The sequence below is a fragment of the Ctenopharyngodon idella genome, chromosome 13 (genome assembly GCF_019924925.1).
Source record: "Ctenopharyngodon idella isolate HZGC_01 chromosome 13, HZGC01, whole genome shotgun sequence".
In the NCBI taxonomy this organism is placed as follows: Eukaryota; Metazoa; Chordata; class Actinopteri; order Cypriniformes; family Xenocyprididae; genus Ctenopharyngodon; species Ctenopharyngodon idella.
In genome coordinates this window covers 1,885,588-1,900,264 of record NC_067232.1, presented here as the reverse complement: position 1 = coordinate 1,900,264, position 14,677 = coordinate 1,885,588, and the positions used below count along the sequence as shown (strand labels likewise).

The following is a 14,677-nucleotide window of genomic DNA, read 5'->3' as shown; positions in this document are numbered from 1 at the left end:
AGAGTAAAATATATATTTTGTATAAAATAAAAAATGTTTAGTACAGTACATTTGCTTTACAGTAAATTTAAACTTCTATAACTTTTTTTTTCCTCTAATTCATTTTTGAAGTGCTTTCACTCGTGCAGTAATCTACTGAGTGTCTTCTTAAAGGATTAGTTCACTTCAGAATTCACTCCCCCCCCCCATGTCTTTCATTCTTCAGTCGACAAGAAATCGTGGTTTTTGAGAAGACATTGATTCCAGGATTTTTCTCCATATAGTGGACTTCAACGGCTACCAACGGGTTGAAGGTCCAAATTGTAGTTTCAATGCAGCTTCAAAGGGCTCTACACCATCCCAGCCGAGGAATAAGGGTCTTATCTAGCGAAACGATCAGTTATTTAAAAAAAAAAAAAAAATGATGTAATCACGTTGGAAAGGTCACGCGTGACGTACCACGGTAGGGCGAAAAACTCCATCTTATTTTCAAAATCGATCAAACTCCATCCAACTTAAAAAATCGTCCGACATCGCCTGAAGTAAACTAATCCTTTAAACAAAAAAAAGATGAACCTTAGGTCTGTATTACAAAGCATTCACAAATTACAACCCTTTAAGTTCAGATGCATTTTCATGTCAATGCTCAAAACAGGTGGTGACAGTTATGTGGTGTTTATTTTCTCCATTCATGTCATCTGTCTTCCTAAAGCCTTTCTTCTTTAAACCTGTCACTTTTTATGTTTCTCTCAGGGAGCCCAGGACCCAAAGGTTCCCCTGGCCCCCCAGGACAGATGGGGCCACAAGGTTTGCCTGGTCCCAGAGGCAACATGGGGCCTATTGGACCCTCACCGGACCTGTCTCATATTAAACAGGGACGACGTGGCCCAATGGTACGTATCAATCCTCATATGTAACCTGGCTACGTTCACACTGCATTTATAAGGTGAATGTGCCGCTGAAGCCAGTGAATTTGTGCGCAGGCGATAAGGAGGATGTAGACGAGGATGAGGAGAAAGAGAGCAACGTTTTTCTTGTATAGAGCTGTCATCATAATATAACAGCGCACGGTCCTTCAACTGACTGACTTCACTGCTATCTTCCAAATTCACTGAGTGACCAAACGACTGCCAGTATGAAAAATCTGTGGAGTGGCTTGCATCAGCGCAGAACTGTGACGAATGTTGGCCTAGAGTGACGTAAAAGTCGCGTGAATTTCGATATGACTGTTCAGACTGAGGTTGCACTGCAAAACATGTATCTGGTTTAGGACCACGTATGGAAGTGGCCCAAATCAGAATCGAAATGATCAGATTCCATGTGGTTTGTGCTGTTCACAGTGTTATTATGGGGGGGGGGCACTTTTTGCCTACATACTGAACGTAGCCTTAGAAACCTCACAAACCATGTATTATCAGCTGTAATTTAATTAGTATCGTAAAGTGTCTGATTTAAGGACTAATGTGCACTATTTCATTTTACTGCATATATAATCATAATAATTAGTCTAGCATAAGCACACAATCTGATTGCACTACTCCATTTAATCTTGATGTTTCTTGATGCTGTCTGTTTTGCTTAGCACACAGAGCAGTGGTGTTGTTTTTCATTGCCATTTGTCTCTGCCTCACCATTAAGCTCTATTAAGATAACTTGGTTTGGCTCAGCATCTATTTTGTGACATCCGGGTGGCCTGTGGCTTACATTCTTGAACTTGAGTCTAGTTGGGTGTCCACATTTATTATGACTAGCTAAAAGATCTACTAAAGCAAGTTCAAGGAATGTATTCAGGGGTGCTCAATCCTTCTCATGGACATCTACTTTCCTACTGAGGTTTAGTACTAGCCCTCCTTTAAACACACAGACCTGTCATTGTTAAAGTGTTAGTTCACCCAAAAATGAAAATTCTGTCATTAATTAATCAGCCTCACAAAAATAATGACTTTATTCTTTAGTGCTGCACTGTGTTTACTACATCAACAGCATAGGAGAATGACAGGGAAGAGAAGAAATTGTTGAATAAAGTCATTATTTTTGTTTTGTTTTTGCGCACAAAAAGTATTCTCGTCGCTTCATAACATTGAGGTTGAACCACTGCAGTCACGTTAACTATTTTAACGATGTCTTTACTACTTTTCTGAAAGTGTTTTTTAAATTGCTGTCTATGGAGGGGTCAGAGAGCTCTCGGATTTCATCAAAAATATCTTAATTTGTGTTCTGAAGATGAATGAAGGACTTACGGGTGTGTAATTAATCACAGAATTTTCATTTTTGGGTGAACTAACCCTTTAAATAAACCCTTGAGACCTTAAGGAAAGGCCTGTTCACACCTGAAGAAGCTAAATGACATGAAAGTAAACAATATCTGCAAAATATTACTTTTCCCTTGCAACAGTCGCCTCACGAAAAGTGGAAATAAAGTGTCTAATGTGTAGGGACGGCTTTATTGTCCCAATAAGGCAGAATTCATTTAATAATTTTTTACACTATATGTAAAACACTGGAGTTCATAGAGATGCGTTGTTGTGTTAGAAATCATGTGACGCATGTTCTTAGTGCTGCAATTCTTGACTTGGTGGGATCAGGCATTTAGACATAACCTCTGCTGGAAGTTAGGCCTCCAGGATTAGGATTCAGCACCCCTGGAGTGAAGATTATAAACATCACATTACACTTACATTCTTAAGATGCTGAGTAACTTCCTAATTGCTAGTTGTACTTGATCCTAATTTCTTCATTTTTCACTTTTAGCATTTGTAGATTTATTGAGCCAAGCTTCATTTTAGACACAGCATGATGGTGTTATAGCTCGCTGACCTGTGGGTGCTGTCGACGGTGACACACTTTACACTTCCTGTTACAGACTGTTAACCCTCATTACTCTTTCACACATTCTTCCCCAGACTGACGAACATAATGAATTATCATCTCACACACACACACACACACACACTTTTTCACACTTAAATTACAAACGCTGTGAATCACAGCAGGCTTTCTAATGTTAACCTTTTCAGCCGAATCATCACTTTGCGGCATGTGTGTATCTAGCCTCTGGAGACAATGTCTTAAGTTCGTGACCGCGAATATTTGTAGATCTACTGAGCAATTCGGTATGCTGTTGACATGGAAATGTCACTGAATGTTTTCTTTGTACACTTAAGATGCATTTGTAGTTGAAATATTTTTACTCTAAGGTCATGAACTCTAAATCTGTAATGTCTGGTCTCATTTGGGACATAATCAGATTTGAGCTCTCGTAGCCATGGAATTCTTTGTTTTTGGATGCAGTTCCACTTCATGTTTGCTTTTACGGGAGGCTCTTAATAGTTTCAACAGTCTTGTAAGACTGAAACTGGATCAGCAGGTGCAGGATCTGTTTTGTTTTTGCACTAAAATCATTTAAAAAAACTTTGGACTTCCAGCATATGTAGTGTTGAATTTTGGACCAATGAGATTGCAACAAAATATCCTGCTTTTCACTGTTGAATCTGCTTGAGACAAATCTAGATTTACATGGAAGAGATTGTGTGTGACTTTATCACACTATTACACAGTAAGTCCTAATGGCCAGATCCAGTATTTTGACACATACCCGTTTTTATGTCCTGACCATTTAAATTCTCTTAAGGCATTACAGACTGTTTACATTTAATACCGCGCCAAGACACACTTTTCTTTGACATGAAGTACTATTTAATTTTTTCTTGTTAATCACTGTGCCATTATCAAACTGACCCTGCCAAAAAAATTATATACACAGTCCCAATTTCAAAACATTGCTTTGCAGTAACATCCCATCATTCATTCAAAAGAATATTATTATTAGAGTACAAATCAACAACATTGTATATACTTTATGTGAGTGGTGGTTGCTCATGCATACAGTTTCCAACATGATGGGTGGTTGCCAAGGTGTTGCTATGCAAATTCTGCATTGTTGAGCATATATGATGTTTATACATTTACTTTTTGTTGTTCACATGTATGCAATAATATCTGTGCCAGATATCAAAGAAAAAAAACACAATTGATTGAGGGTGTAAATATATTTTTGAATTATACATTTATTCTTATTCAATTATTTTAATATTAATTGTAATAATTTTAATATTTTATTTTTTAATAAATATGTAATATATAATAAATATTATGTAAAAATTATATTATATTTATTATTTAACTATATTTTTAGTACATATATCAATATTTTATTTAGTTTCAATGGTAATTTAACTTAATTTAAATAAATTAAAACCACATCCATACTTTTTCGGTGTCACTTTGACACTTCATATGTCCCTACTTTATTTAACTTAAGCAAAAAATAAAATTAAATATAAATATATTTAGTAATGTATAACATTAATGTAATAATTAAAATTAATATTAAAATAATTAACTATTTCCATGTATTTTATTCATTTATTTAATATTAATTTAAATTAAGTCTATAATGTATAATATTACTGTTATATATAATGTATAATGTATATTATATACTAAATGTTTATATAAATATATTATTATTTAATTTAATTTAAAATTTAATTTAATTTTTAATTTAAATAAACTAGCTTTAAGTTTACACATGTTAGCTCCAATAAAGCAGCAGATTTTCAGCTGTCCGGATTGTGCTATCGACTCATGCCTAGCTGGGTCACCTCCGCCTGGGCTAGCGTTTGAACACGTGTCCCCTAAACCCCCTGACCTTCAGCTGGCCGACCTCTGACTCTCTGAAGGGGGGCGTCTTTGCAGGTGGGGTGGAAACTAGGACGGGTAACAGGAATCACTTTCATCCTTTTTTTTTTTTTTTTTTTTTTTTCCCTTTTTGTTCTTGTCTGTCCTCCTTATTCATGTTTGATCCCCCATCCTTTTTGATAGTTGGTTGATATATTTCTGACCAAAAAAGCTGGTTGTGTGCCAAGCCTTTCGTAGTTTCTTAGTACATTTTTCAATATGCCAAAACACAACATACATCCTACCACTGGATGTTGACAAATGATAATGGCAATAACAGAGAAAAGGCTGACTGCGTTACTGCACATGAGTTGCTTTCTTTGGCCCATGTGCTTCTCGAGGCCGACTGTTAACCCGTCCGATAAAGTCAACCTTTTGCTTTTAATGCATTGGACCACATCACTAAAGCATGAGTTGTCAATGAAGAAAAATACTGCTGAAGTTGTGTAATTATTTATGAATCCTGGATGTAGAAACATGAGCCTTTCAATGCTCAGGAGTCGTAGCTCATAACATGAATTTAGTTTGAGATTGTTCAAAGTTTCTTTTTTTTAATTTGATAAATGAGAAGTAATGCAATTGTGAACAGTGTACTTGGAAAACGCTGTCTAAGGAGCTGCCGCCAGTTGTGTCTGAATGTTGTGTGTTACATGTGCATAAATACAAGTCCAAGACCCTACATGTGTAGTCACGGGACTCCCCTGTCTGTCACAACTGCTCCATCCGTGAACGCACGTATTCTATGTCTTTACTAAAGAACTGTTGACGTTGCCGCTGGCCCAGAAACAGCTCTCTCTAATCACCCACGTATCACCCCAGAATTCAATGCAGTATTTTTAGATCAATGAATCATGTTTTCCATTCTGGTACAAATGTGGTTCAGATCTGCCCTAGAGATCTTGACAAGCATTATTTGATGTGTGAAAATATTTGAGAGTTGAATGAACAGGACCATCAAATCTATAATTTGGAGAATCTAAATATGTCTTTCTTGGATTGCAGAGACTCCTTACTTTGGCCTTTTAACTGTCATAAGGGTTTGTTCAGATAAAAAGCTATTTTATGATGACTTTAACTTTTTTATGAAGACTGATGAACTTTTAAAAGGGTCCTTGATTATGATTTCACTTTTTTAACTTCAGTTAGTCTGTAATGTTGCTGTTTTAGCATAAACAACATCTGCAAAGTTACAACGCTCAAAGTTCAATGCAAAGGGAGATATTTTCCTTTACAGAAATTGCTTTTTAAGGACTACAACAAACGGATGGTAAGGGACTACAACAAGCTTCTTCCCGGGTTGGTGATATCACAAACCCCAAAATTTACATAAACCCTGCCCCCGAGAACACGCAACAAAAAGGGGGCGAGGCCATGTTGGGCTGCTTTAGAGAAGAGGAAGAGTTGTTGTAGTAGAGTGTTGTTACCATGCTGTCATTTTACACTGGACTGCTTCACAAATGAGGGTCAATTCAACGCTGGATTTGCACAAAAGATTAACATGACGGCACATGCTAGTCGATGGGTTTGAATCAATTCCACAGCAACTACATACATTTATCCACTAACCATTCAGAAACTTCCAGATACATTCAAAAAGTTGTAACTTCTTCCTGAGTCTCTCCATCAGTGTCCGACTCCGATTTGAACAATGTAAGGCTGAACACCGTTACTGACTATAGTCATTTTGGCTGCGTGAGATTCTCCATCTTTGTTGTTGTTGAGCAACCAAAGCGTGAGCTGTTAAAGCTCCGCCCTCTTCTGGAAAGGGGGCTGGGAGCAGCAGCTCGTTTGCATTTAAAGGGACACACAAAAACGGCGTGTTTTTGCTCACACCCAAATAGGGGCAAATTTGACAAACTATGATAAAAGATCTGTTGATTGCTGCTGCAGAGCAATTATGGACTTGCTAATAGATACAGACACGCGGCTGTGAGCATGTAAGATATGCTGTTGCTGCTGCATAAATAGACTAGATCTAGGCAGGTGGAGCTGGGGAAGGTGTAGGGTTTCAAAGGAACTCTGATAGCGTGCTGCATGTCTAGCTTACAGCAAACAATGAACCAGACTATTTAAATGTTGAGCGGGCAATCTCATTGGCTACTGGATCAGCAGAGGCCAATCAGCTTGTGCCATGCGGTAATGATGTGACTGCTTGCCGATTGCATGTAAAGGACCTATCAGCCTGCACCCTCTAGAGTTTCATGACTGAACTAGATATTTCAATCATGACATCTCCTGGAATAGTTTTAGCATGTTATTGAATATGGCAATGTTAATGTTTTTCGTCTTGGCAGACTAGATCTGCTATGCTTTTACACATATATATAATTTTTTATAAATATATGTGGTTGTGTGTTTAATCAAAATGTTTTGTGTGTAGGGTCCTCCCGGGGCTCCAGGCAGAGATGGCATGAAGGTACGGTATGTTTTCTATCTATCTTTATCTCTGTCCACCACTTTTCAAAGTCATGGCCAAGGGCTATTTTCCATCTGCGGAATGCAAATATTTGGAAAAACAGGATAAAGATGTTTAAGATCAATGGTGACCAATCACTAATGAAATAAACTCTTGGATGGCATTGGGTCAATGAACAAAGTCCAAAAATATGACATCATAGATTGCGTGACGAATTACAGATATTTCAGAATGTCAAAACATGATTATTACGGTCTTGAAATGGCAAATATGATTAGTCAAAATATTGAGTATAATTACACTGAGGGATTTCACAATACACCACAGATAATCATGGTATATAAAAGCTTTGATATCATATTTTTATCATTTCATTGTATACTATTATATAACTGTCAAAGTTTGTGAACTATAGATGTATTAAAGGTGCCAGCACATCTAAATCAAGAATAGTACAGTACTGCCGTTTACTCTCAAGTCTAACCGCTGTTGAGACCGTGATCTGCTAGCTCATGGTCTACAAACAATATTAAAAATAAGCATAATAGTGCTTATTATGGAACTAAATTACAAGGTTGTTCATGTTACAGTATAATTGAAGTAGGTCACTTAAAGCCGTCAATGCTAGGCTTGGAGACTGGTTTATAGACAAACTTTGCATTAAAAACCACTGAAAATAACTCAAAATTCAATCAGAAAGAGTTTAATTCTCTATGGTTACACAAATACATGAGCAAATGCTTGGTCAAAACATTGCAAGCAAATTTGGTGGTAAAATGTCATTTGCCTTCAAATTTCTGTGCCATTGAACCGGATACTATTATTCAGGTACCTAGCTATAAATATGTCGACAGTTTAAGTAACCTAAACAAGATTGATTGTCCCACCATGACTGTAATTGATGTACAAGAGAAAACTGATTTTAGAAGTAAATTCTTCACTGTTGCAGACTTTAAAGTAACACTGGTTTTGTACATCCCTTTCGCACTATGAACAGTAATATTGTTTAATATTATTACGATTTAAATGTTTCAGTGTTGCTTAATATTTTTGTGGAAACTGTAATACACTACCATTCAAAAGTGACAGTAAAGACATTTATAATATTACAAAAGATTTTTATTTTAAATAAATGTTCATCTAAATCTATTCATATAAGCATCCTAAAAAATGTATTAAGGTTTCCACAAAATATTAAGCAGCACAACTGTAAAAAAAAAAAAAAACATTTCTTGAGCAGCAAATCAGCATATATTATATCATATAAACATATAATAATAATAATAATAATAATTCACAATATTATAGTTTTACTATATTTTTAATCAAACAAAATGAAGCCTTGTTGAGCATAAGAGACTTCTTTCAAAAACATTTTTTTTTAAAAATCATAATTATTCCAAACTTTTGACCGGTAGTGTATATATAGAGTATGTTTCAGGCCTTAGGTGAACTGCTATATAAGCACGCTTTTCCTTTTTGTTTGTTTTCCAACATGTGTGTGTGTGGAGAGGTTCAAGGTTGATCCACGTATAGTGTGTGTGTTTAGTGTGTTTTTCTGGTTTTGTATTCACAAATCAAAAACATCTGGGCCGCTTACTACCTCTACGTGAACCCTGACCCTACGTAATCCCCACAGAGGGGTCAATATCTCACAACGTCTGTCTCTGTGGTACCTACTGCCATACCTCACCCCAAATGAGCTATAGACCAGCTCCAAATGGTGCGCAGAAATAGTGCTAAGATAACATTTATATACACTCTGATGTTGAATAAACCCATTGCTGTCTTTTGGTTTCATATACCAGCTAAATTGCATTGTGTAGTGATTCATTTGCTGACTTTTGAGATGCTGAACGATGGAGTAGAGATTTTGATTTTGACTAGCGATGGCTTGTTTTCTCACGTGTGATCGTGTTACTGAGAGATAGCGGGCAATAACTGTCCCGTTGGACTTCTCATGGCTTCTTTACTGTAATCCTGCTAACCCAAATATTTTTTTGGTTTCTCTAGGGAGAGAGAGGGGTTCCTGGCCCTTCCGGACCTCCAGTAAGAACTTCTTATCATGGCACTTTCTCTCATGGTTCTTATGTCTGAAATATATTTGTCTGTGGTAGCCTCTCTCGCTCTTACCTTTAATCAGTTTTCACATGTCTATCTGTCTGTCTGTCTCTCACTCTCGAAGTACTAAAGCAGACATCCTAGTATGATTATCCACAAAATCAGGTCTAGAAGACTTATTTTTCTTGAAAACAGACAAAAAAAACCCTCTACCCCTTGCAAACTGTGCCATGCCCTCAGTAATAGCAATTCATAGTAATAGTAAAAAAAAAAATTATCCGTCCATCTGTCTGTCTGTCCGTCCGTCTGTCTGTCCGTCAATCCATCTGTCTGTTTCTCCGTCCGTCCGTCTGTCTGTCCGTCCGTCCGTCTGTCTGTCCGTCCGTCTGTCTGTCTGTCTGTCCGTCCGTCTGTCTGTTTCTGTCTGTCTGTCTCTATTTATATGTCCGTCTATCTGTCCGTCCGTCCATCCGTCTGTCTGTCCATCTGTCTGTCCGTCTGTCTGTCCGTCTGTCTGTCCGTCTGTCTGTCTGTCTCTCTCTTTCTGTCCGTCCGTCCGTCTGTCTGTCCGTCAATCCATCCGTCCGTCTGTCTGTCCGTCCGTCCGTCTGTCTGTCTGTCTGTCTGTCCGTCCGTCCGTCCGTCCGTCTGTCTGTCTGTCTGTCTCTTTCTGTCTGTCTCTATTTATATGTCCGTCCATCTGTCTGTCCGTCAATCCATCTGTCTGTCCGTCAATCCATCTGTCTGTTTCTCCGTCTGTCCGTCTCTGTCTGTCCGTGTGTCTGTCCGTGTGTCTGTCTGTCTGTCTGTCTGTCTGTCTGTCTGTCTGTCTGTCTCTTTCTGTCCGTCCGTCTGTCTGTCCGTCAATCCATCTGTCTGTTTCTCCGTCTGTCCGTCTCTGTCTGTCTGTCTGTCTGTCTGTCTGTCTGTCCGTCTGTCTGTCTGTCTGTCCGTCTCTATTTATCTGTCTGTCCATCTGTCTGTCTCTCTGTCTGTCCGTCCGTCTGTCTGTCCATCTGTCTGTCTGTCCGTCTGTCTGTCCATCTGTCTCCATCTGTCTGTCCGTCTGTCTATCCATCTGTCTGTCTGTCTGTCTCTATTTATATGTCTGTCTGTCCGTCCATCCGTCCGTCTGTCTGTCTCTATCTGTCTGTCCATCCATCTGTCCGTCTGTCTGTCTGTCTCTCTCTTTCTGTCCGTCTGTCTGTCCGTCAATCCATCTGTCTGTTTCTCCGTCTGTCTGTCTGTCTGTCTGTCTGTCTGTCTGTCCGTCTCTATTTATCTGTCTGTCTGTCCGTCCGTCTGTCCATCTGTCTGTCTGTCTCTATCTGTCTATCCATCTGTCTGTCTGTCTGTTCGTCCGTCTGTCCGTCTATCTGTCTGTCCGTCTGTCTGTCTGTCTCTATTTATATGTCTGTCTGTCCGTCCATCTGTCCGTCTATCTGTCTGTCCGTCTGTCTGTCTGTCTCTCTCTTTCTGTCCGTCTGTCTGTCCGTCAATCCATCTGTCTGTTTCTCCGTCTGTCCGTGTCTGTCTGTCTGTCTGTCCGTCTCTATTTATCTGTCTGTCCGTCCGTCTGTCCATCTGTCTGTCTGTCTCTATCTGTCTATCCATCTGTCTGTCTGTCTGTTCGTCCACCTGTCTATCCGTGAAGTGTCCAAGCTCCACAGGAAGGGAGGAACAATTCACAAAATTAGACATACAGAAAGACAGACAGTTTGTTGAAAATGCCCATTTCAATTAATCCTGATGTTTTGGGACAACTCCAGCGACAAGGTATTTCATGTGATGATGAGTGTGTTTGCATTTTCAGGGCCCACCAGGATCCTTTGACTTCCTGTTACTCATGATGGCTGACATTCGTAATGACATCGCAGAGTTGCAGAACAAAGTGTTCAGCAGACCGTTGCACTCCTCAGGAGAGGACTTCCCATCTGCCCCAGACAATTGGAGGGACTCTCAGGAAAGCCTAGACTTCGGCTCCGGAGAAGACTACAAACCCCAGAGCCCCCCGAAGAGCACCAGAAAGAGGAAATTGCCCCGGACCTTAAACAATCCTGGTTGGCCAATTTGAGACTGTCCTCGGCTCGAACAGAGCCAGAACTGAAAGAAATAACTGATTAAAGAGAGAATGAGTTGTGTAAATATCACAGAATGACTGCTATTTAACTGTATACTCGCTGAAAAAAAGACTGAATGTATTTCATTGTATGAAATTTCTATTTTTATAACATAAAGGATGTACATTTTTGTAATTTGGGCATTTTGATTGTGTCATTTGTCTACCAAATAACTAATAGGTGACATATACCGTATACCGGTTCTCTTTTTTCGGGGTCGGATTCACTAAACATTAAGAATAACATTTCTGTTAACCGCTTAAAAAAAAAAAAAAAAAAAAAGTTAAGAAAATTTTGTAGTTCCAAAAATATGTTTTTCTTAAGATTGTTTTAAGATCACACTTAAGAAGAATCTCTTAAAATTCTTAAAATAAATGTTTGTTTGTTTTGTTTTTTTAATCACAGTGAGTTTTAAGTTCCGAAAAGGTAAGATGTTTATTCATAGAATTGTTTCCAATATTAAGCATTGCAAAACTATAGAACATGCAATACACAACTGCTCAAAAGTTTGGGGCCAGTAAGTTTTGGGCCAGTATTATTTGAAAGAAATTAATACTTTCATTCAGCAAGGACACATCCAATTGGTCAAAAGTGCAGTAAAGAAATAAATGCTTTTTTTTCTATTTACTAAAGAATCCTGAAAAAATATATCACTGTTTCCACAAAAATATTAAACAGCACAACTGTTTTCAACATTGATGATGATGATGATATTAATAACAATAGTAATAATCAGCATATTAGAATGATTTCTGAAGGATCATGTGACACTAAAGACTGGATTATGATGCTGACAACTCAGCTTTGCCATCACAGGAATAAATTACATTTTAAAAATGAAAACAGTTATTTTAAATTGTAATAATATTTTACAGTATCACTGTTTTTACTGTATTTTTCATCAAATAAATCCAGCCTTGGTTCTTTCAAAAACTTAAATCTTACTGAGTCCATTTTGAATGGTAGTGTATATAATACATATAACTACTGCAATATTTTACTTTTTATATCATTTACTTGACCAAATTTGTGTGTTTATGCACGCACCATTAACCCTTGTTATCATGATAATATCAGTACCACACACGTTGTGGAAATTTATTTAGCTTCTATGAAAATGGCCAATGAAAACAAACTTTCTACATTCAGAACTCTGTCTACATACATGCAGAGTCCAATTTAGATGTTTCTTTGAGTTTACTCTTTTTCGTCACACTTCAAATCCAGGCCAACAAATCAGCATTATGAAAACAGACGCTCAGTTCACACCCATGATTTCGCAATAATGGAAGCCAATCAGTGTGAGTTTTCATTTTGAGATTTTGCAGTGGGGCCAATAGCTCTGTTTTTCTCTGTTATGCTCAACTATAAAACACTTTGCCGTTTTCTCAACTCTCTCTTTGTATTTCCCCTCACAGTTCATGAAGCGGATCACAGCTATGGAACGCCATTGTCATTTGACCTTCTTGTACGCTCATTTATCTCTGAGGAAAACAAGATCATGGATAGCTGCTTCTGCATCTTCTGTAGGTTCTATTTTCCATAGGTGTTGACATGACTAAGGAACTCTGGGACAGGCTGTCTGTAAACACCCTGAGTGCCTTGTAAAACTGGAACACAAGGTCAAATAAAAGTGGTCCGAATACCAATCCCTGTGGAATGCCAGTGAGTTGTTGGTGCCTGTCACCCTGACCTTCCGTTTCCAGTGTGACAAATAAATCAGAGGTAATATCTAATATCTTTTTTTGATTTCTTGTTTAATTGGACTTCTAAGTTGAGACATTTTATACAAAATTAAATGATATTATAAATTATAATTAAACATTATAATTAATTAAATATAACAATACACATTACCATTCAGAATTTGGTGTCACAAAAAAGTCTGTTATGCTCACCAATGCTGCATTTATTTAATCAAAAATTGTGAAATATTACAATTTAAAATAACTTTTAATATATTTTAAAATAAAATTTATTCCTGTGATGGCAAAGCTGAATTTTCAGCAGCCATTAGAAATCATTTGTGTTGATTTTTTTGATTTGCTGCTCAAAAACATTTATTGTTATTATCGATGTTGAAAACGATGCTGTTAGGTCATCCATCACACCAGAAGGTCAAGTCAACCGCATTGCATTGTGGGATACAGTCTTCATTGTGCTCTGTTGTATTCTGTATATTTTGGTTGGATGCTATTTCAAAAACCTGTCTCAATGTAAAATCTTGTCCTATATTTGATGTAACTGCTAATTCAGTGGTCAATTTTGCCATTTGAAGCTTGTAAATCAGTTTCAAACACGCTTGACTGACCTCATACCCACATTCCCACAGTCAGGCACCCGTCTGATTCTAACACTTTTTTTCCTCTCCTCATTTCATGGTTAAATTGTACTGATCCCTGTGAGAGCCGCTCAGTAATGGCCCGTGTAGGGAAGCTGTCTGAAGTAACCGGCCAACAACTGCGGCCAGTTCACCCTGTAGGCCAGTTATACAGACTTCATCAAAACATCATTTCCAATGAGAAAAGAACAACTTAGGCTGTGAGTACTATGTGAAGGGAAAGACAATATTTTGGTTTGACCAGGAGAAAAGATTATTATGAAAGTTTGGAGATGGCTGGTTTAAGTTTACATTACCTTTTATTAAAGAAGAAGAATTAGAAGTGTTATGTTTTTATGGTACTTGATCTCCTTTGCAATTTGTGAATGAAAAATAGATCCACATTACACAGTTTAATTGCAAAAAAAAAAAAAAAAAAAAAAAAAAAGTAGTGAGAAATTCACATCAATATTTTCTATGCAGTTTTGTCTTACAGTATATTTACAGTTTTCATAATTTATGATTTAATATATGGATGTAACATGAGGCACTTTTATTTCCTTGATGTATATAAACCTTTAATACTTAGCAATTACACATATGTGAGACACAATGATACAAAAGTAAATAGACAGCTTGATTTCTTTGTTTTGACATTTAAATCATAAATTTAATCTTAAAGACAGATAATCACTCTCATATAATCATTAAGGTGTTCTCATTGTGGAAGTATTTTATTTTATTTTTACCACTAGATGGCAGCAGTGTTGTATTCCAGTGCTGCAGCGCTGAATGCTGTGAGGTGGATGTTGTCCACAAGATGGCGGCAGCAACAACACACAAACTCCAGACTTTCGTCGTGTGGTACAGCAAATGAGTATGACAAACTTTTAAAAGAACATTGGTGAAAAGTTATCATACTGATTTGTTGTGACACTAAGTAAAATTATCACTTAATTGTAAGACTGCACAGGTCACTGAATACCATTATTCGTTGTGTCTTCTTTTCCCGCGTCCTGATGAGATAATCAGGCGGAGCGT

The 14,677-nt window shown here is 37.5% G+C and overlaps 1 protein-coding gene across 1 annotated transcript in view; it reads left to right on the top strand.

Moving 5' to 3' along the window:
* The window catches only part of LOC127525246 (collagen and calcium-binding EGF domain-containing protein 1), a 59,651-nt gene extending 48,200 nt beyond the window's left edge, over positions 1-11,451 (top strand). The window contains exons 9-12 of the mRNA XM_051917664.1: positions 733-872; positions 7,100-7,135; positions 9,149-9,184; positions 11,010-11,451. Of these exons, the coding sequence (XP_051773624.1) occupies positions 733-872; positions 7,100-7,135; positions 9,149-9,184; positions 11,010-11,270 (473 nt within the window). The 3' untranslated portion in view covers positions 11,271-11,451. The remainder of the gene's footprint in view (positions 1-732; positions 873-7,099; positions 7,136-9,148; positions 9,185-11,009) is intronic.
* Positions 11,452-14,677: the final 3,226 nt, after the last annotated feature.